This window comes from Diadema setosum, chromosome 4 (genome assembly GCF_964275005.1).
Source record: "Diadema setosum chromosome 4, eeDiaSeto1, whole genome shotgun sequence".
Taxonomy (NCBI): Eukaryota; Metazoa; Echinodermata; class Echinoidea; order Diadematoida; family Diadematidae; genus Diadema; species Diadema setosum.
Genome location: NC_092688.1, coordinates 2,868,313 through 2,884,031, shown reverse-complemented (window position 1 = coordinate 2,884,031; position 15,719 = coordinate 2,868,313). Strand labels below are relative to the sequence as shown.

At 37.7% G+C, this 15,719-nt stretch overlaps 1 protein-coding gene across 1 annotated transcript in view; it reads left to right on the top strand.

The window, feature by feature from the left end:
• Positions 1-15,719, top strand: part of LOC140226758 (active breakpoint cluster region-related protein-like) — a 112,167-nt gene that overhangs the window by 21,456 nt on the left and 74,992 nt on the right. The window contains 3 exon segments of the mRNA XM_072307188.1: positions 4,799-4,873; positions 4,876-4,979; positions 8,188-8,307. Coding sequence (XP_072163289.1) covers positions 4,799-4,873; positions 4,876-4,979; positions 8,188-8,307 — 299 coding nt within the window.

The window sequence follows — 15,719 nt, the reverse complement described above, 5'->3', positions numbered from 1 at the left end:
CATGTATTTGTTTGTTTGTTTGTTTGTGTGTGTGTGTGTGTTTGTGTGAGGTGTGTGTGCACACGCCGAATGTGCTCATGTTCACATGTTGGTCCCCAACAGTAGTTGTTCAGACTGCAATTAAGCACGCACTGTTGGAGTTTCGATCACTCGTAAAAGTAGTACAGACTTCACAAAGTCATGTGAACTTGAGTGTGGTCTACTGTACGAGCTGAAATATTCGCGGTGGTTTTATTTCGCGAATTCGCGAATCGCCTTTGAATCGCGAAAATAACAACACGCGAAAATAACAACGCGCAAATACATGTAAGTAAGTTCAGTTAGACCCTCGCAACCGCGAAATTAACAACACGCGAAAATGTCCTTGAAGGACCAATTCGCGAAAATATCTGTACGCGAAAATTCAGCTCGTACAGTATATAGCATTGCTTGCATGTAGAACCTCATGCTCTGGGCTAAAAACCTCCCTAAAAGGTACAGTGTACTGTTAACCATTTGGGAGCAGTGATTTGAAAGATGTTCATGAAGATATACACATTTGAGGCATGTGTAGGTCATTTGTGTTACAAAACATTTTATCGTGTAAACATTTTGCAATAAAACCTAAAATGTACGGAGATTTCACTATTTTTTTGTACTAACCAAAACTATAGATGGTTTAATCTAGGAACATCTTTATTATAACTATTGTTCACATTTTTTATATTTAACAATACTTTTACATACTGATTTAAAATTTTGCATTGGTTGTTTCTATCCCTAACTCACATTAAGAACTATTTGAAGCACCAAATCTGGGTTTTTGTTTCATCTGCAAATGGTAAATAATGCCTTTATCATCACCACAAATATTTCACAAAGGAGTGCAACTCTTTTAGCTCCTCACTAAACAGAACCGTGATATACACTGTGAGTTGCATGGTGTCAGTTTCACAGTACCAGTCCAACTGCACATGTGCAGTTTTGGCATAGACGTCACAGTTTTCCCAATATTTACATTCCATGGTTGGATGGAAAGGTCAGACATCACAATTTTGAGTGGTATATATTTTCGTGATCAATATTTTTGATAAGGATGAGCCTTCTGAATGGGGTACATGTATTACTGATGCAGTGATTTTGACCTTACCTTATCATGCAATGTTTTCTCTGAAGCGATGGCCTTCTACCTGTAGCTGTTGGATTCAGTTCATGTCAACAGTCACGGGGTTGTTCAAACTCTTGCTGAGAAAGGACACTGCATACTAAGCTGTAGATGGTCAGCCAATATAACAGATATCTCCAGCATTCTATAGCTGTACCCCTCTTGCTGAATAATAAACCCTGTCATTACCATCCATTTGTCAATGGCATTTTGATATCTTGGGACTGAGTGGGGTACCAGATCAAGAACTGATGATAAAATATATGCATGTTAGGGGAACGGGGGGGGGGGGGGGGGGGGGGTATGAGGATGGGATAAAGATAAGAATAGACAAATTTCTGACATTTCAAAGCCGATTTGTGTTGACATATTGAAGAAATTTGCCAAAATTTGCCATGTTCAGAGAGAAACAAGAACTTTATTCCTCTAAAATGTGTTGCAGAGCCAAGAACTGTAATTGCAAAGTTATAATTAAGAGGCTTCTTCAAGTTCTACAACAGAAACAAATAAAATGAACAACAAATATACAAACTACTAACAAATGGCATAATGACTTACACCATCTAACCACAGAAATTTCCTTATTGGAACTTGTTGATAGTTTTCATAGACCCTGTATTCCCACCAAACTGTCCAGTGTGGACACCTGTTTAAATTGGTTGGTTTTCCATTTCCTTCACTTTTTCCATGTGAGTTTTTTTTTTTTTTTTTTTTTTTCATTTCCTTCAGTCATTGGTACATTATGTGATATTCATAAAGCATCTTTCTAAAATCCATGTTTTTGGCTTGTTTGTCTGTATCTTTCATTTAATTGTTTTTGTTTTGTTTTAAAATGCTTTTCAGCCTACACTTATACAGCAATTGCTCAATTGCAATTAGGACAATGTGGTACTGTGCTTAGACTAGTACTTTCCTAAAATAAAGTCTTTGCTCATTTCATATTTGTGTAGAATTATATTTAGAAATGACAGCTGTGTTTGGTGTCAGGTGATTGCAAAGAGGAAAAAAAAAAAGAGAGACACAAAGATTGAAGAAAAAAAAATCTGTATTGAAACAAAGACCTCGAAACAATGATGTCGCAAGTTGGTCTCTGTGCATTGTATTACACGGTAAACTAATTCCTTGTGCCCTGTTTGAGTACACCAGCTGGTTGTACTCATGTATCATAGCAACCAATGCTAGCACGTGAGAGGGGCCCACTGAAAGAGAGGGAGTCAGCTTCTTCTCTACCCCCTCCTTCCCCTCTCCTCTTCGCTTACCCCCTCCTTACCCCTTCCTCGCTTCCCATCCATGCCCCCCAAACTTACCTAATTGGATGATTAAGAGTGTTAACGTGATGAGGGAGATATCCATGGTATCCAGCCAACACTTGTAATCTACACTTTAACTATTATTTCTGATAGAAGAGGAGGGGAGAGTAAAAAAAGGGGGGGGGGTGGTGTTTGGGAGAGAAGCCCCCAAACAATAGTCAGAGAGAGGTCTACAGACTATATCTGGGCTCTTGCCTCTTCCTCCCTGCGCCTCGCACATTGCGTCTCACCGTTTCACTGCACAGAGGCAGAGACGTGGGCGCTGACAGCCATTCGTGCTTTTAGGGGGAGGATCACATTCAGTTTGCCTTGCACTAAACTTGTGGATGGATGTGCAATATTTTTTATTGGACAAGGATTGCTCGTGTTGAGTAAAGGGGGTACATAATGAGTAAGTACACCAAGAAGTGCTTTTATTCTCTTTATTTTATTTTTTGGGGTGTTTTCTAAAAGTTGCAAGTATTCTCTTTGTTGTGAACTGGATTGCTGAGTTGATGATTTTAGGGTGGAATCTCTTCTAGTATTTTTGTTTTTGTTTTTTGTCCCCGCCGAACGAGTTCGAGCAGGGGACTATGAAACGGGCTCCGTACGTGTGTGTGTCCGTGTGTCCGTCCGTCCGTCCGTGCGTCCGTCGCGTCCGTGTGTGCGTCCGTGTGTGATCAAATGTTCAATTTGCTACTTCTCTGTCATTTATGAGCCAATTTTGATTCTGTTTTGCTTTATATGATAGCACTACATGGGAGCTTTAAAAACTTCTGCACAGAATTTCAGTTGTGACCTTTGACCTTGACCTTTGACCTATATTGTACATTTTGCTACAAAATGCTACTCCTTCGCCATTTCCTAACCGATTTCGATTCCGTTTGCTTTATGTGATGGCACTAGGTGAGGGCTTCAAACTTCTACACAGAATTTTGACCTTTGACTTCTTTGACCTTTGACCTTGATTTTTGACCTATATTGTACATTTTGCTACAAAATGCTACTCCTTCGCCATTTTTAACCCGATTTCGATTCCGTTTGCTTTATATGATGGCACTAGTTGAGGGCTTCAAAACTTGTACACAGAATTTTGACCTTTGACTTCTTTGACCTTTGACCTTGATTTTTGACCTATATTGTGCATTTTGCTACAATGCTACTCCTTCGCCATTCTAACCCGATTTCAATTCCGTTTGCTTTATGTGATAGCACTAGGTGAGGGCTTCAAACTTCTACACAGAATTTTGACCTTTGTCTTCTTTGACCTTTGACCTTGATTTTTGACCTATATTGTACACTGGCTACAAAATGCCACTCCTTCGCCATTTCTAACCCAATTTCGATTCCATTTGCTTTATGTAATGGCACTAGGTGAGGGCTTCAAAATTTCTACACAGAATTTTGACCTTGACTTCTTTGACCTTTGACCTTGATTTTTTACCTATATTGCACATTTTGTTACAAAATGCTACTTCGGCGGGGACATATATTACGCACCGCGTAATTTCTACTTTTCCTTGTTCTTTCAGAGAATGGTCATCATAGTTGCTGGGTAGACAGATGTATGAAACAAAATGATGGACTTTAAAAAGCTGATATTACTATGGGTGCATTTGTATCACTTGTGGTGGATAATTAAGGTTTCCAACAACTTTTTGGGAGTTTTTTAGCAGCTGCTAAACGCAAAGCTGTTTTGATTATGGGGTTGGAAACAAGTTTCTGAAATGTGGAAAAAGTGTGATCTAAAAACCATATGAGCCAGAAACATGTTTCTGTAGAGTTGATGAACACAAAGTTGCTTTGAATATGCCTTTTTAGCTTGGACCTGCCACACCAACCACTGCCAACTACACATTTGCATCCCTTGCGTCAAACTGTGCAGTGAGCTGCGCAGTGACAAGGCCTTCATATCGACTCTAGACAAGAGTTGATAAATGCAAAACTCAAGAAATGCGATAAAGGCATTTGCAAATGTGTTCGAAAGGTGTTTCCAATTGCAGTTTGATATTGGTATTTGTGTTTCGTATTGTGTTTTGGTATTTGTTCAAATGTGGTTTGATATTGGCAAGTGTTTCAAACATGGGAGAGTTGATAAACACAGCCCTAGTCACAGGAAGTATGCTAATTCTTTATTTTCTGATATACATTGCAAGGAAAATAATACTTGTTTAACTAAGATAGTCCCCAATATATTACCTGGTTCAACAAAGTAGCAAAAGACCACATGAAAACATTTTTATTGATGTAGGTTCACAAATAGAAGTCTGACAATTCAAGATGGCAAGTTTCATGCTTGCATGCGTTTGAGACAATGCATGTCAAGTTTATATTTGGTCTATTATTTTGCATCACTGTCATGCAGGAACACTATCCTCGGACTCCGTGAGCCTCAGTCCGTCAGTGGACTCTGTCGAGGAGAAGGATGCCCTCTCGGACCCAGCCTGGCCAGGCCCAACGAGATCACTCTGACGGATGGCGTCACAACTCTGCAGACAAGCCATCGCCGGGCATCTCTTGGAGCCGGCCACACCGAGCAGGGTAAGGTGATACAACATGTCCGCCAATTTTTTAGGGAATCCAGGATGTTCACAGACCAGTGACCTTCTTATGAACTGAGACCACTGAGATATAAGACAGAAAGTGGTCAGGGGGACGGAAAACCACCAGACATACATGTAATATGTATCTTTGCAAGTTTCTTTCCTTTTCCTGTGTGTGTGTGTGTGTGTGTGTGTGTGTGTGTTGATAGTTGTTTTACAGACTAACCATGTTAGAACAGTCCTGCTCGTCAAACCTTCTTTTTGACTGTTGGAGTATCAAATGCAGACAAGATAAAAGATGAGCAGAAAGACATTTACACATTGAATGGCTCCCAGAGTTATAAGATACGCCCTTTTGGTTCTCAAGGGACGATGATGTACAGTATAACGATTGTTTGAAGACAAGATTCATTCATTCATTTTTTTCATTTATTTGCCAAAATATAAAACAATATACAAGTCGTTACAAAGAAACAAATACATGCTTTCTGTAGTAATGGCTCCTTCCCAATTTCTACCCCCAAACTATCTGTGCATAGTGTTTCAATGATCTTTGCCTATACCAGGAAATGGTGCCAACGAGAAGTGACAGAAGTATTGGTTTGATTTTCAATCAGATAAAATGCAATCTCACACTATATTTGAGTTGACTTCAATAAAAAACAGAATACAAATCAGGGGAATGGAATGAACCTTAGGGTCTCACAAAAATCAGACCAAGAGTGAGAAAGTCATGTGTTTTAACTAATGCGGCAATGCCATCACCCTGCCATTTTCCCAATTGATTGGTATACAAAATACTGTTGGAGTGTTGATAATGGTTAATTTTTACCAATTTTATTATCAGGACACCATGATTTGGTGTGAAGGACACATTAGTAATTTTACTGTTTTCATTAAAAAAAGGGAAATCCAGTGATGACCTTTGTATATTTAGGTGTCAGGTGATCTGCCAACTCTGCCAAATTTTATTATTTGGTTGTAGTTGATATCATAGATTTGTGAGAAAAAAAAATGGCAAGCTTCAAAACCTCTGCCATACAGTTCAATTAAATCTGAAATTTACTTTATCCATCTGAGCCAAAATTGAATACATTGTATGGATTTATACTTTTGCAATAAGTGTCTTCAACTCATTACAAAGAAAAAGTTTCTGTGATCTAAATACCATATTAAACATATGAATGACCATAAATTTGTTATCCCAGCCCTCTTCCTCATGATTTTCATCATTGCTAATTGCACATTGTCTCTTCAGAGTAAAATATAACAGAGGTTTTGCAAACAAAGGCGTGCTGCCTGATAAGAAAATGATAAAAAAAAACAAACAAACAAAACAATGCCAGAAAGAAGACAGACAAGGTTTGCAAAAGTGTAGGTTCATTCAACCTCTTACAAAACACTTGTTACTGAGAGTAGTTGTGGTTTCTGGAGCAGCAGCTGCCCGGTAGCAACCAATCACCTGACAACATTGAAGTTGTTGCTATGGTAACTACAACATGATTGTGACTCACAATGCTTACCAGTTGTCCACATGAAATGTGGCTCGGGTTTGGATAAAGAAAGCAATGAGCCTACTTAAGTTCTAGTATGCATTTTAGAGTACTATCATGAACTGGGTGAGTGGGTACAGTAGACGATTATAAACCTTTCAAGAATATGTAGAGTCAGGGTATTGTTTTGCCAAAAAGATAAAATGGTCTTGAATCTTAGTTTTGTCTCACTGTAGCTTTATTAGTTTACAATGATATCCGCATTGTCTCTGGTGTGATTGTGATGAAGAAAGGCCTAGGTTTGAAGCTACAATCTGTTGTTTCCTTGAAACTGTACAAGAGCTAAGGGCGATATATCAGATGATTTTGAACGACAGATGCTCGGCTCAAATTGGAAGAGAGGGCCTCATCCGAAGTCATATCATCATGCATTTCCGGAGAGCTACTCTATCTAATAGCTCTCTTGAGTGCCATTGTCAGCTTTGGCTTTGACTGTAAAGACTGACGAAAATAGACAATCAGCTGAGGGCTCTAAATGGCAAAATGCAGTATTTGTTTTGTGTGTGTGTGTGTGTGTGTGTGTGTGTGTTTGTAAAGGAGATAATATGTGTGTGTTTTTTTTTAAAGGAGATAAAAGTGTGTGTGTGTGTTTGTGTGTGTGTGGGTATTTAAGCGATGTTACCCATAAAGAGAAGTATGGTGTCGAACTCACAGTACTTTTCCCCTGACTTGCCCTCGAATATAAGATTTGCCTTGGCTAGAGACACGATTACCCAGTGCTAAGATACCTTAAAGCAAATGTGCTGAATTTGGAAAGATATGTTTAGTAGGTATTGCTGGAGCCTTCTGTGGGGAATTTTAATAAACAATGTACATGAATGTATGACATGTGTCACCAATCAATCGACAGTCATATCCTATCAATAACCGTGACTTTTCTTTTTTTTTAATAAAAAGCCATGTAATAATAGCCTTATTATTGTAGTACTGTGTATGCTCATACCCCAATGACTCTCACTTGTGTTAAAATAGATAGGATTCATTACACACACACACACACATATTTTTATAGCTTATTTATTTTGTACAATTTTTTTTCTGTGATGATATTTCTACCCACAAGGCTAAATCTCTCCTCTTTGTATATTATGTTTTCCTCTCTTGGAAAAGAAAAATAGTAATATAATGAAAGACCAGGGCTATATGTTCTTTCTTGTTTAGAGAGAGAGAGAGATCATATGGCAATTGGAAAAAAAGGTTTTCTTGTATTCATTTTTAAATGCTTTGCTCATCGCAAGTAAAAATCCCTATGTGGGAAAAGAACCCAACAGAGGTAATTTTGGGTTTACTCGCAGCATCCAGATTCTATACAAAATGGTCAAGAAATTTTCTTGAGCTTAGCTTTCAAATTGGTGCATTAATATGAATTCACATCATCAAATAGCGTGCTATTTGGTCGTCGGATTATGAAAATCCAAGCTCGAGATTCTGAAAGTAGTGTGCTATTTCGAAACATCGGGCTGATGTGAAAATGCCTAGTGTATACCTTGCTTGATCTGGAGCTAATGAAATTGGTAGGACCTATATCAAACTATGGTGTGACTCATCCTATTCTAATGGTTGGTGGTGAACCCCCATAATACCATTAATTTAAATTTACAAATAAGATGTTTTGCTGGATATGGTATCAATACTTTGTATGACGTTTCATCGTACAGGGAGATTCGGTGAAGCTGTCGACACCGGAGGTGGAGAGTCTCAGCATCAGACGCCTCCTACTGAATGGTATCCTGGAAAGTGAGAGGAAATACATCAAAAGTCTGGAGAAGCTGCAGAAGGTAAAAAACTAAGAAATGGTCACCAGTCTTTTTGTTTTGTTTTGATGTGTTGCTGTATTGCCAACATGGAGTAAAAATTCCCTTCCCACAAATTAGAATTTCTGAAAAAAGAAGTGCCCTGAATGGAGAATCCCAAAGGATATTTTACCAATTCTTGCCTTTGAGTTATGATATTATTAGTATCAGTGTATAAACTTGTATAGTTGTAGGAAAAAAAAAGGAAAAAGGGAATTCGAGTGGAATGACCACTGGTGTAATAATGTGTTTAGCTTTTTACCGTGGAGTTTTGTGTTATCATTGTTTGCCTATTATATGGAAGTTCACAAATTGCTCAAACACTGGGCTGACGCCGCTGTTCATGTAGAGGCAAACACCTCCACAGCATAGGATGTATGAAATGATTACCACTACTGGTTACATGGCATAATTACAGTGGGTCGTAATCACACACCAGTGGAGGGCATTAACCTCGTGGAAGACGGAAAGTCAGGGACGTAACAGGACATGGGAGATAAAATACCTTTCTCTCCCTTGCATACCCCCCCCCCCATCCCCCCCCATCCCCCCCCCCCCCCCAGTATTCTGCGAAAGACTGTCGGTACCACAGGATGTTAATCATGGCTTGTGAATGTGGTGGTTATGTTTGCTATTTGTCATGGTCAGGGCAGTCTCTATTATTACCCTGCAGTATTGTGAGAGTATGGACCCAAAAACTTTTACCTTCCCCCCCCCCACCCCCCAAAAAAGTCTAAACCCATGAAAGTGTAGGCATAGGTGTACAGATGGATCATCCTTGTAAGTTGTAGGCAATATATCATGCAATTCCTCTATGTCTGTATTTTTATTGCCTGTTTTGGTTGTGTGTGTTAATGTTGTGTGACCCATTTTGAAATACGCTATGTGTTGGATCCAGAGTAAATCAGCATGATCTATCAAAGTGTTGCTGTACCTCTAATGACTTGATTTGACATCTTCAAAGATGATTTATGTCAATGATTATAAGATGATTTATGTCAACGATTACAGCATTAAACAGAGCTCTTTGATATGCACAGACTGTGCATTCATTTCACAGACCATTAGTATAGTATGTGGGAAGCCATAGAAAAATGTATGGCAGAATTCTTTTTTATTTCTCATTCACACTCAGGCAGTGGTACACTGCGTAAGTTACATGTGTTTGGGGGAAAACTCAAACATCAAAATTGTTCTACAACTTAACATGCCAATCATATTCCCACAAACAGAATAACTGCATGCATCTTGGTGCCATATGTTTTGTTTTGTTTTGTTTTGTTTTTGACGAAAGAAAAATAGTATTTGGTGCACACTTTTTTGAGTTTAGATACTTCATCTTGAGCAATTGTATGAAAACTTATTTTTCACATTGCTCATTGTCTTCATCCACAATGCGAAATTGTACTACTAGCCTCTGAGAACACATTCTATAATGTGCACAAAAAGAAGATTAGTTTCCAAAATTACATTTTAAAGGCTTATTAGGTGAATGATATATTATGCATAAATTGCCAGATGTAGGAAAGAGGCATTCGATGACACAATTATTTTCTCTTTTTTAGAGGTGGGCAGTGATGCAGGGAGGTTAATAACCTCAGAACCTGCACTCATGCCAACATAAAGATCAATAGACTGTGGTAATTTACGTAACCACCACTTGTGTACATACGGATAGAGACTGTCCCATTGTAAATACAATTGTAGCATGTCATTATTATTGCTGGTGGTAAACCGTCCATCAATTTCAGTCACCCCCTTGCCTTCATACCCGGGTGATGATGATGTGGTCATGTGTCATTCAACTCATTCCAAGTTCAAGCTTTTTTTTGGTCCATCTAACTTTGTACATGGAAGCAGTTTAAAGAGAGAAAGTGCAGAAGGTTGGCTACTTTGTGTGTGTAATGTAAATAAACTGTGGTATTTTTCTCATCCTTGTCTGCACAATGAATGGCTTTGTAGAATTCATCCGTGATTCCAGCTAACCAACTCAAAAGGTCATGCCATGACTTCTGGAATGCTCCCGCAAGTGTCATGTCATGTTTGCTTTTTCACGCACAGTCATTAGCTGCACAAGAAAACAGAATGACACACAAAACCAATCTGATTTTCATGTAGTTACTTCAGAAAAATAGTGTAGTTGACTGTCTGCCATTATTACAGGTTTTTATTAAAATGTAGCATCCCTCATTCTGCAAATCTTCATTGAATGTGAATCTCAAATAAAGGATAAAAAAATTGATTCGTGAAAAATAAGAAATTCACCTTAAAGAAATAGAATGAATGATGTATTTGTAAATACCAAAGCAGATCAGTTTCATTTTGGGCAAAATTAAAGGAAAAGAAAACAAAGTAAAAAAGTGATGATTATTTGAATTTGAACATGCCAGGCAAATTCGTCTTGAGCGGATGGCTTTGATTTTGATTTCTCCCTCACATCACTGATTTTACTTTCATACAAAATTACAACAAAGATCACACACATCAGCATAGGGTATTGTAGATACTGCATGTTATTTGGGGGAGGGTGATAAGTCATATGATATTGGCTTCGTAAGTTCACAGATGTTGGGAACATACAACATGTACAATGTATGACAGTAAACATGGCTTCGCAAGTACACAGATGTTCGGAACATACAATGTATGACAGTAAACAGAAGAGAATTTTTCTTTAAGGGGGAAATTGCTTTCTGGGGTTTAGGGTCTCATATGATTATTAAACACCTCACTCTGTTTTTGCTAAGCATGCTACGACAGAATTATGAAGTCATGATTTTGATCAGTGTTGTGGCAGCTCGATTGTAAAACCTTTCATCACTGCTGGCTGCCTGTTGGTATACAAAACACCAGTGGTAGTCAGAGAGTGGTGGACTCTGATAGGATTAATTAACATTCATGAATGAAAATGATTTGCCTGTGTCCAGGATATTGTGCCCAATTGGTTTCTGCATATTTTCCACTGCCGAGACTCTTGTCTATATATCGTCTGCACTTTTCCCCTTCCTTTTTGATCAGAATATTTAGGACAATACATTGTGGAAGGCGTTCTGTAGTTTGATTACGTAACATGCAGTGAACTGTGATGCAGGACTCTCGTGTACAGTGGCTTGTACTTGTAGTAGTGCAGTATCAATGTAGGATGGGTCTTGTAGTAATGCAGTATCCGTATAAAGATGGGTGGGTCTCTTATCTGTGTCACAGGACTCAGGTGAATATCAGCTGTTCCACTAATGTGCAGTATTGATGGAAGAAAGAAGAAAGAAAGAAAGACTCTCAGTAATAAATTTGCTGTAATGTATGTGTGTTCAAGCCCTCAAATGGTTTTGGTTAAAATGCTGATAGTTCTTAGATGGAAAGCTACAGAATTACTGATTATTTTGTCATTATTTCTTCAAATGTTCTATTGTCTTTATAGGTCATACATTGTAGCTAAAGGTATCAAAAGCTCCAATTCCGAAAAGATATTCAAAGATAAGTTAAGAATGTTTTAGACAAATATTGTGCTGTGCAACTTGTATGCAATGGAAGAAAGCTGTGTTATGGTTTAAATCAGCTCTTGTGTACATTTTTCATATGGCACTATAAACCAATTATCATCTGGAAAGTTCCTATATATTTTTGAATGGGTCAACCTTTATAATAAGGATATTCTCTTATCCTTTTTGGCTGTTTCGATTTAGTTTTTAAAGTTTTCGATTTAGTTTTAAAGTCTGCCAGTGCATTCTTATCCTTAAGTACATACATTGTATTTGAAACTTGTGTCCAAATGTAATGTTTGCGATTGCGGAATCATTTTATGCTATTTATCCTTGGAAAATATATTGAAATCATGAGGATTTGGAAGTAAGACAGAGTATAAAGATATTTTTTAGTCACTATGTTTATGAACCAACTGCCAGGATGGCACTTTGTATGCAGGAGATCATCTTTTGCCCAAAAGGTACATTCATGAAAGTGGGGGGCTCATTAAAATTTGGTCTGAATACTATTTTTTGTGTCCAAACGTCACCTAATCCCACATACCGGTAGCTATGATAAGAATGTGAAATAGACATCAAGCATTGTCATTTTGTTTGTTTGTTTGTTTGTTTGTTTTCATTAATTTACTCAGAACAGGAGAACAGACTTTCAGTTTTCAGGAAATAGTCAATTTATTTGTTGTTTGTGTACATTGTTGAGATTGAGGAATTGTTGATGAATAGAGTGCTTGGTCACAACACAGGGTAAAGAGACATTGGGTGACTGTATTACTGCGGTGTTCGGCAAAACTGTACAGGAAATGGTGCAAGATATTGATAACTCAGTCATTCAATATTTTCATGTTTTGTTTTGCTTGCCAGCTGACCACATTCATGTTCCTGGAAGAAGATCATCCTGCTTGATTTGAAAAACGAAGAATAATAAATAGAAATTTCATAGCAAGATAAGTACAAACTTGCTTGGAATCACCAAAGTTGTGATCATCATGCGGTATTTGCAGATTGTCTATGGTGTGATGATAGTATTACGTACCCTCTTCGTCACAGCAGTGTACATTTCATAAGACAAAAAAAGTGGACACATCGTGCAGATTTGTGTTAAAAGAAGGAATAAACTTTCAGATTTCCTAAAAAGAACTTTATCTTGTGATGGCCTGATTGGGCAACTACAGGATACAAAATCATTGATATGCTTTCCCTTTATTTCTGGCCAATTTATTTTCTTTTCAGGCCACCACAATTCAAAATCTAAAGATATTGGAGGTACAGACTGGCCTTCAGGGAAAAATCTGTATAGTGTTGCGTCTTGGTATTGCTACACAGGTAAAGGTACATGTGTAACGATACTGTTTTGAACCAAAAATATGCTGCAATGCTGTTTACAAGGTTGGCATCCTCATTGCATCTATCTTTGTCTTTACTGCTTTTCTGTCTTTCGTTTGCATACACTCCCACCCCCCACACTCCCCCACCCCACTGATATTATCTACCTGTCACGCAGAGATCAGCGAACAATGACAATATGCTGCCAGAGCGTAGCACTCGGCTCGCAGCATGTAAAAACCCAGGAACGTCTCTGGGTGCAGGTTGTAGAACCGATATAGGGACTCCGAAATGACCTTGTTTATTATGGCAATCAATCTGACATTCCTCTGTGCACAGCAGGGAATTTACTAACAATTGGGCTAAACTTCAGGGCTTTTTGTCGAAAAAGGGGCGGGTATACCTGTGAACTTGCAGATTCCCATAGACTTGTACAAAAATATGTATACATGTCTCAAATGCAGGCATACATGTAGCTGCTAAAACACAATCAAGCCTTATGAAATATGTTACTTGTTTGCTATTACTAGTATCATGTATTAGTTTCAGCAGCATATCACTCTTTTGTTTCTAGAATATTCCTTGTTTATGATCAAAGGAGGAGACAGTGTTATGTTTAGAGTATGCCTCTGTGTGTTGAATCTTGCCATGGCATGTAGAAATCTTGGTGGACTGAATGCATCGTTAAATACAAACACAACATACATTTTAGCCGAGCTTGCAATCTTTTTATAATAACTACTAGTCATAGTTAGTACTTCACATGGCAGATTAAAAAACAATACAGTTACGTAATTCTGCCTAAGTTGAAGATGTGTACAATGTATGTGAAATAATGGGCTAAAGTTGATGAGAAAAAGAAATTCCCAGTTTACATTCAGAGCTTTATGCATAGTTATTCTTCTGCTCATATTCCAAAGTTGACTGTACCCTTTCATGTGAGCCTGACTGTGACGTGAAAGCTCACCTCCCTGGTATGAGCCCTTTCTCGTTCATATTAAGTTGTTCATTACAGTTGCAGAATTCTTAAAAGCCTGTTGTTGCCAAATTTATAATTGATCCTATATATTGGGCATTCATTTTTGAAGACCGAAGTACATTTTTACCTCTGAATTGGGGGAATTTTCTTAAGTAAATTTCCTTCTGATCCTGAGACAGTTTTATGAAATCAACCATTTCCAGACAATTTTCCCCAGATATAATTGTTTGATTGATTGATTTTGCACTCCGTTTTCATACATGAGCAGGCAATTGAACAAAGTTATTGCATGATGTATTTGAATCCAACAGTAGAAACTCGTGAAAAAAGGTAGATGATTGACTTAAATGTACAACTTTTTTTTTGTTTGATGATACAAAATGAAGATGTATTATGCATTGGGTTTCAGAGGTGTCAATTTAGTGATTACAGGATGATGATGATGATGATGATGATGATGATGATTTTTTTAAGGGAATTCCCCCTGACTTCATGAGATCAGGGAGGTGTCTCACCTCCCTTTAATGTGAGATAAATTTGCCATTTTGTTCAACTATGTTCTACATCATGCTGTGATGTACCTACCAAGTATTAAGAATGTTTACTTTGGCATGTACAGAATGAGGCAGAAATGATGTAAAACCCATATTTTGTGCTAAATAATTTGAGTATTCTCTCTATAGGCCTCCCATCAATGTCTTTCTTGCTCCCTCAAAAATGTTGAGTATCCCTAGCTATCATCGAAGCTGCTTTGCTACTGGTATCTTTGGTTTCTAAGGACTCATTGTTGATATTTGCTATAGCACCCCAATTTGAACTCCCAGTGAATGGTTGTTGCCTGGTTGTTTAAGCTGTTTCTAAAGCTGGTATTTATGATCTAGAGATAGCACAAGATGTGTGGCACCTCCGATAGAAGCTGAAAAGTACACTTTGAAGGCATTCTGTTTTCAGGATGTATAGAGAATGAATGGATGTCGAAAAGAGGGCATATGTCTTTATGACATTTCACTATGTTTATGTTGAAATCAATTGACATATATATGCATAAAGAGATTCACTTCAAAACAAGGTAACTCCATTCTTGTGAAGTTTAGGTGTTTGTGGTTCAAGCTGCTATGCACAAAGAGTACAAAGAAAATAAGAAAATACTTTATCACAATCTTAAGAATATTCCTTGTTACACCGTTTGTATGTTACAAGTGATGTATCACTGGAAATGTTTTATTTTGCTTTCTCTGATGATGGACTAACTTTAAAATGTTTATAAGCACTTAACCGATTTTGCAATGAAACTCTTCATATTATTTGTTATTCTGAGTATCATAAGGTTGTTTATCAATATTTGATAGGTATATGATGAATCCAAAGTTTATAATTTGTATTGTCTATGAGGCAAATGAAGTGCAAAGTCTGGGGACATTTATGATATTCATGTCACTCGTAGAGTGGGGCGTGTTTCACATTAAATTTTAGACCCAGTGCCATCTAAAGGCATAGTGTATTGTCAAAGGTTTGTGAATATTGGTGTGAAATATTGTGTTCAAATTGGTATACAGTGGCAATGGAAAGAAGTAGAACGGAAAGAATGTAAATTATCCCATCTTCAATCAGGA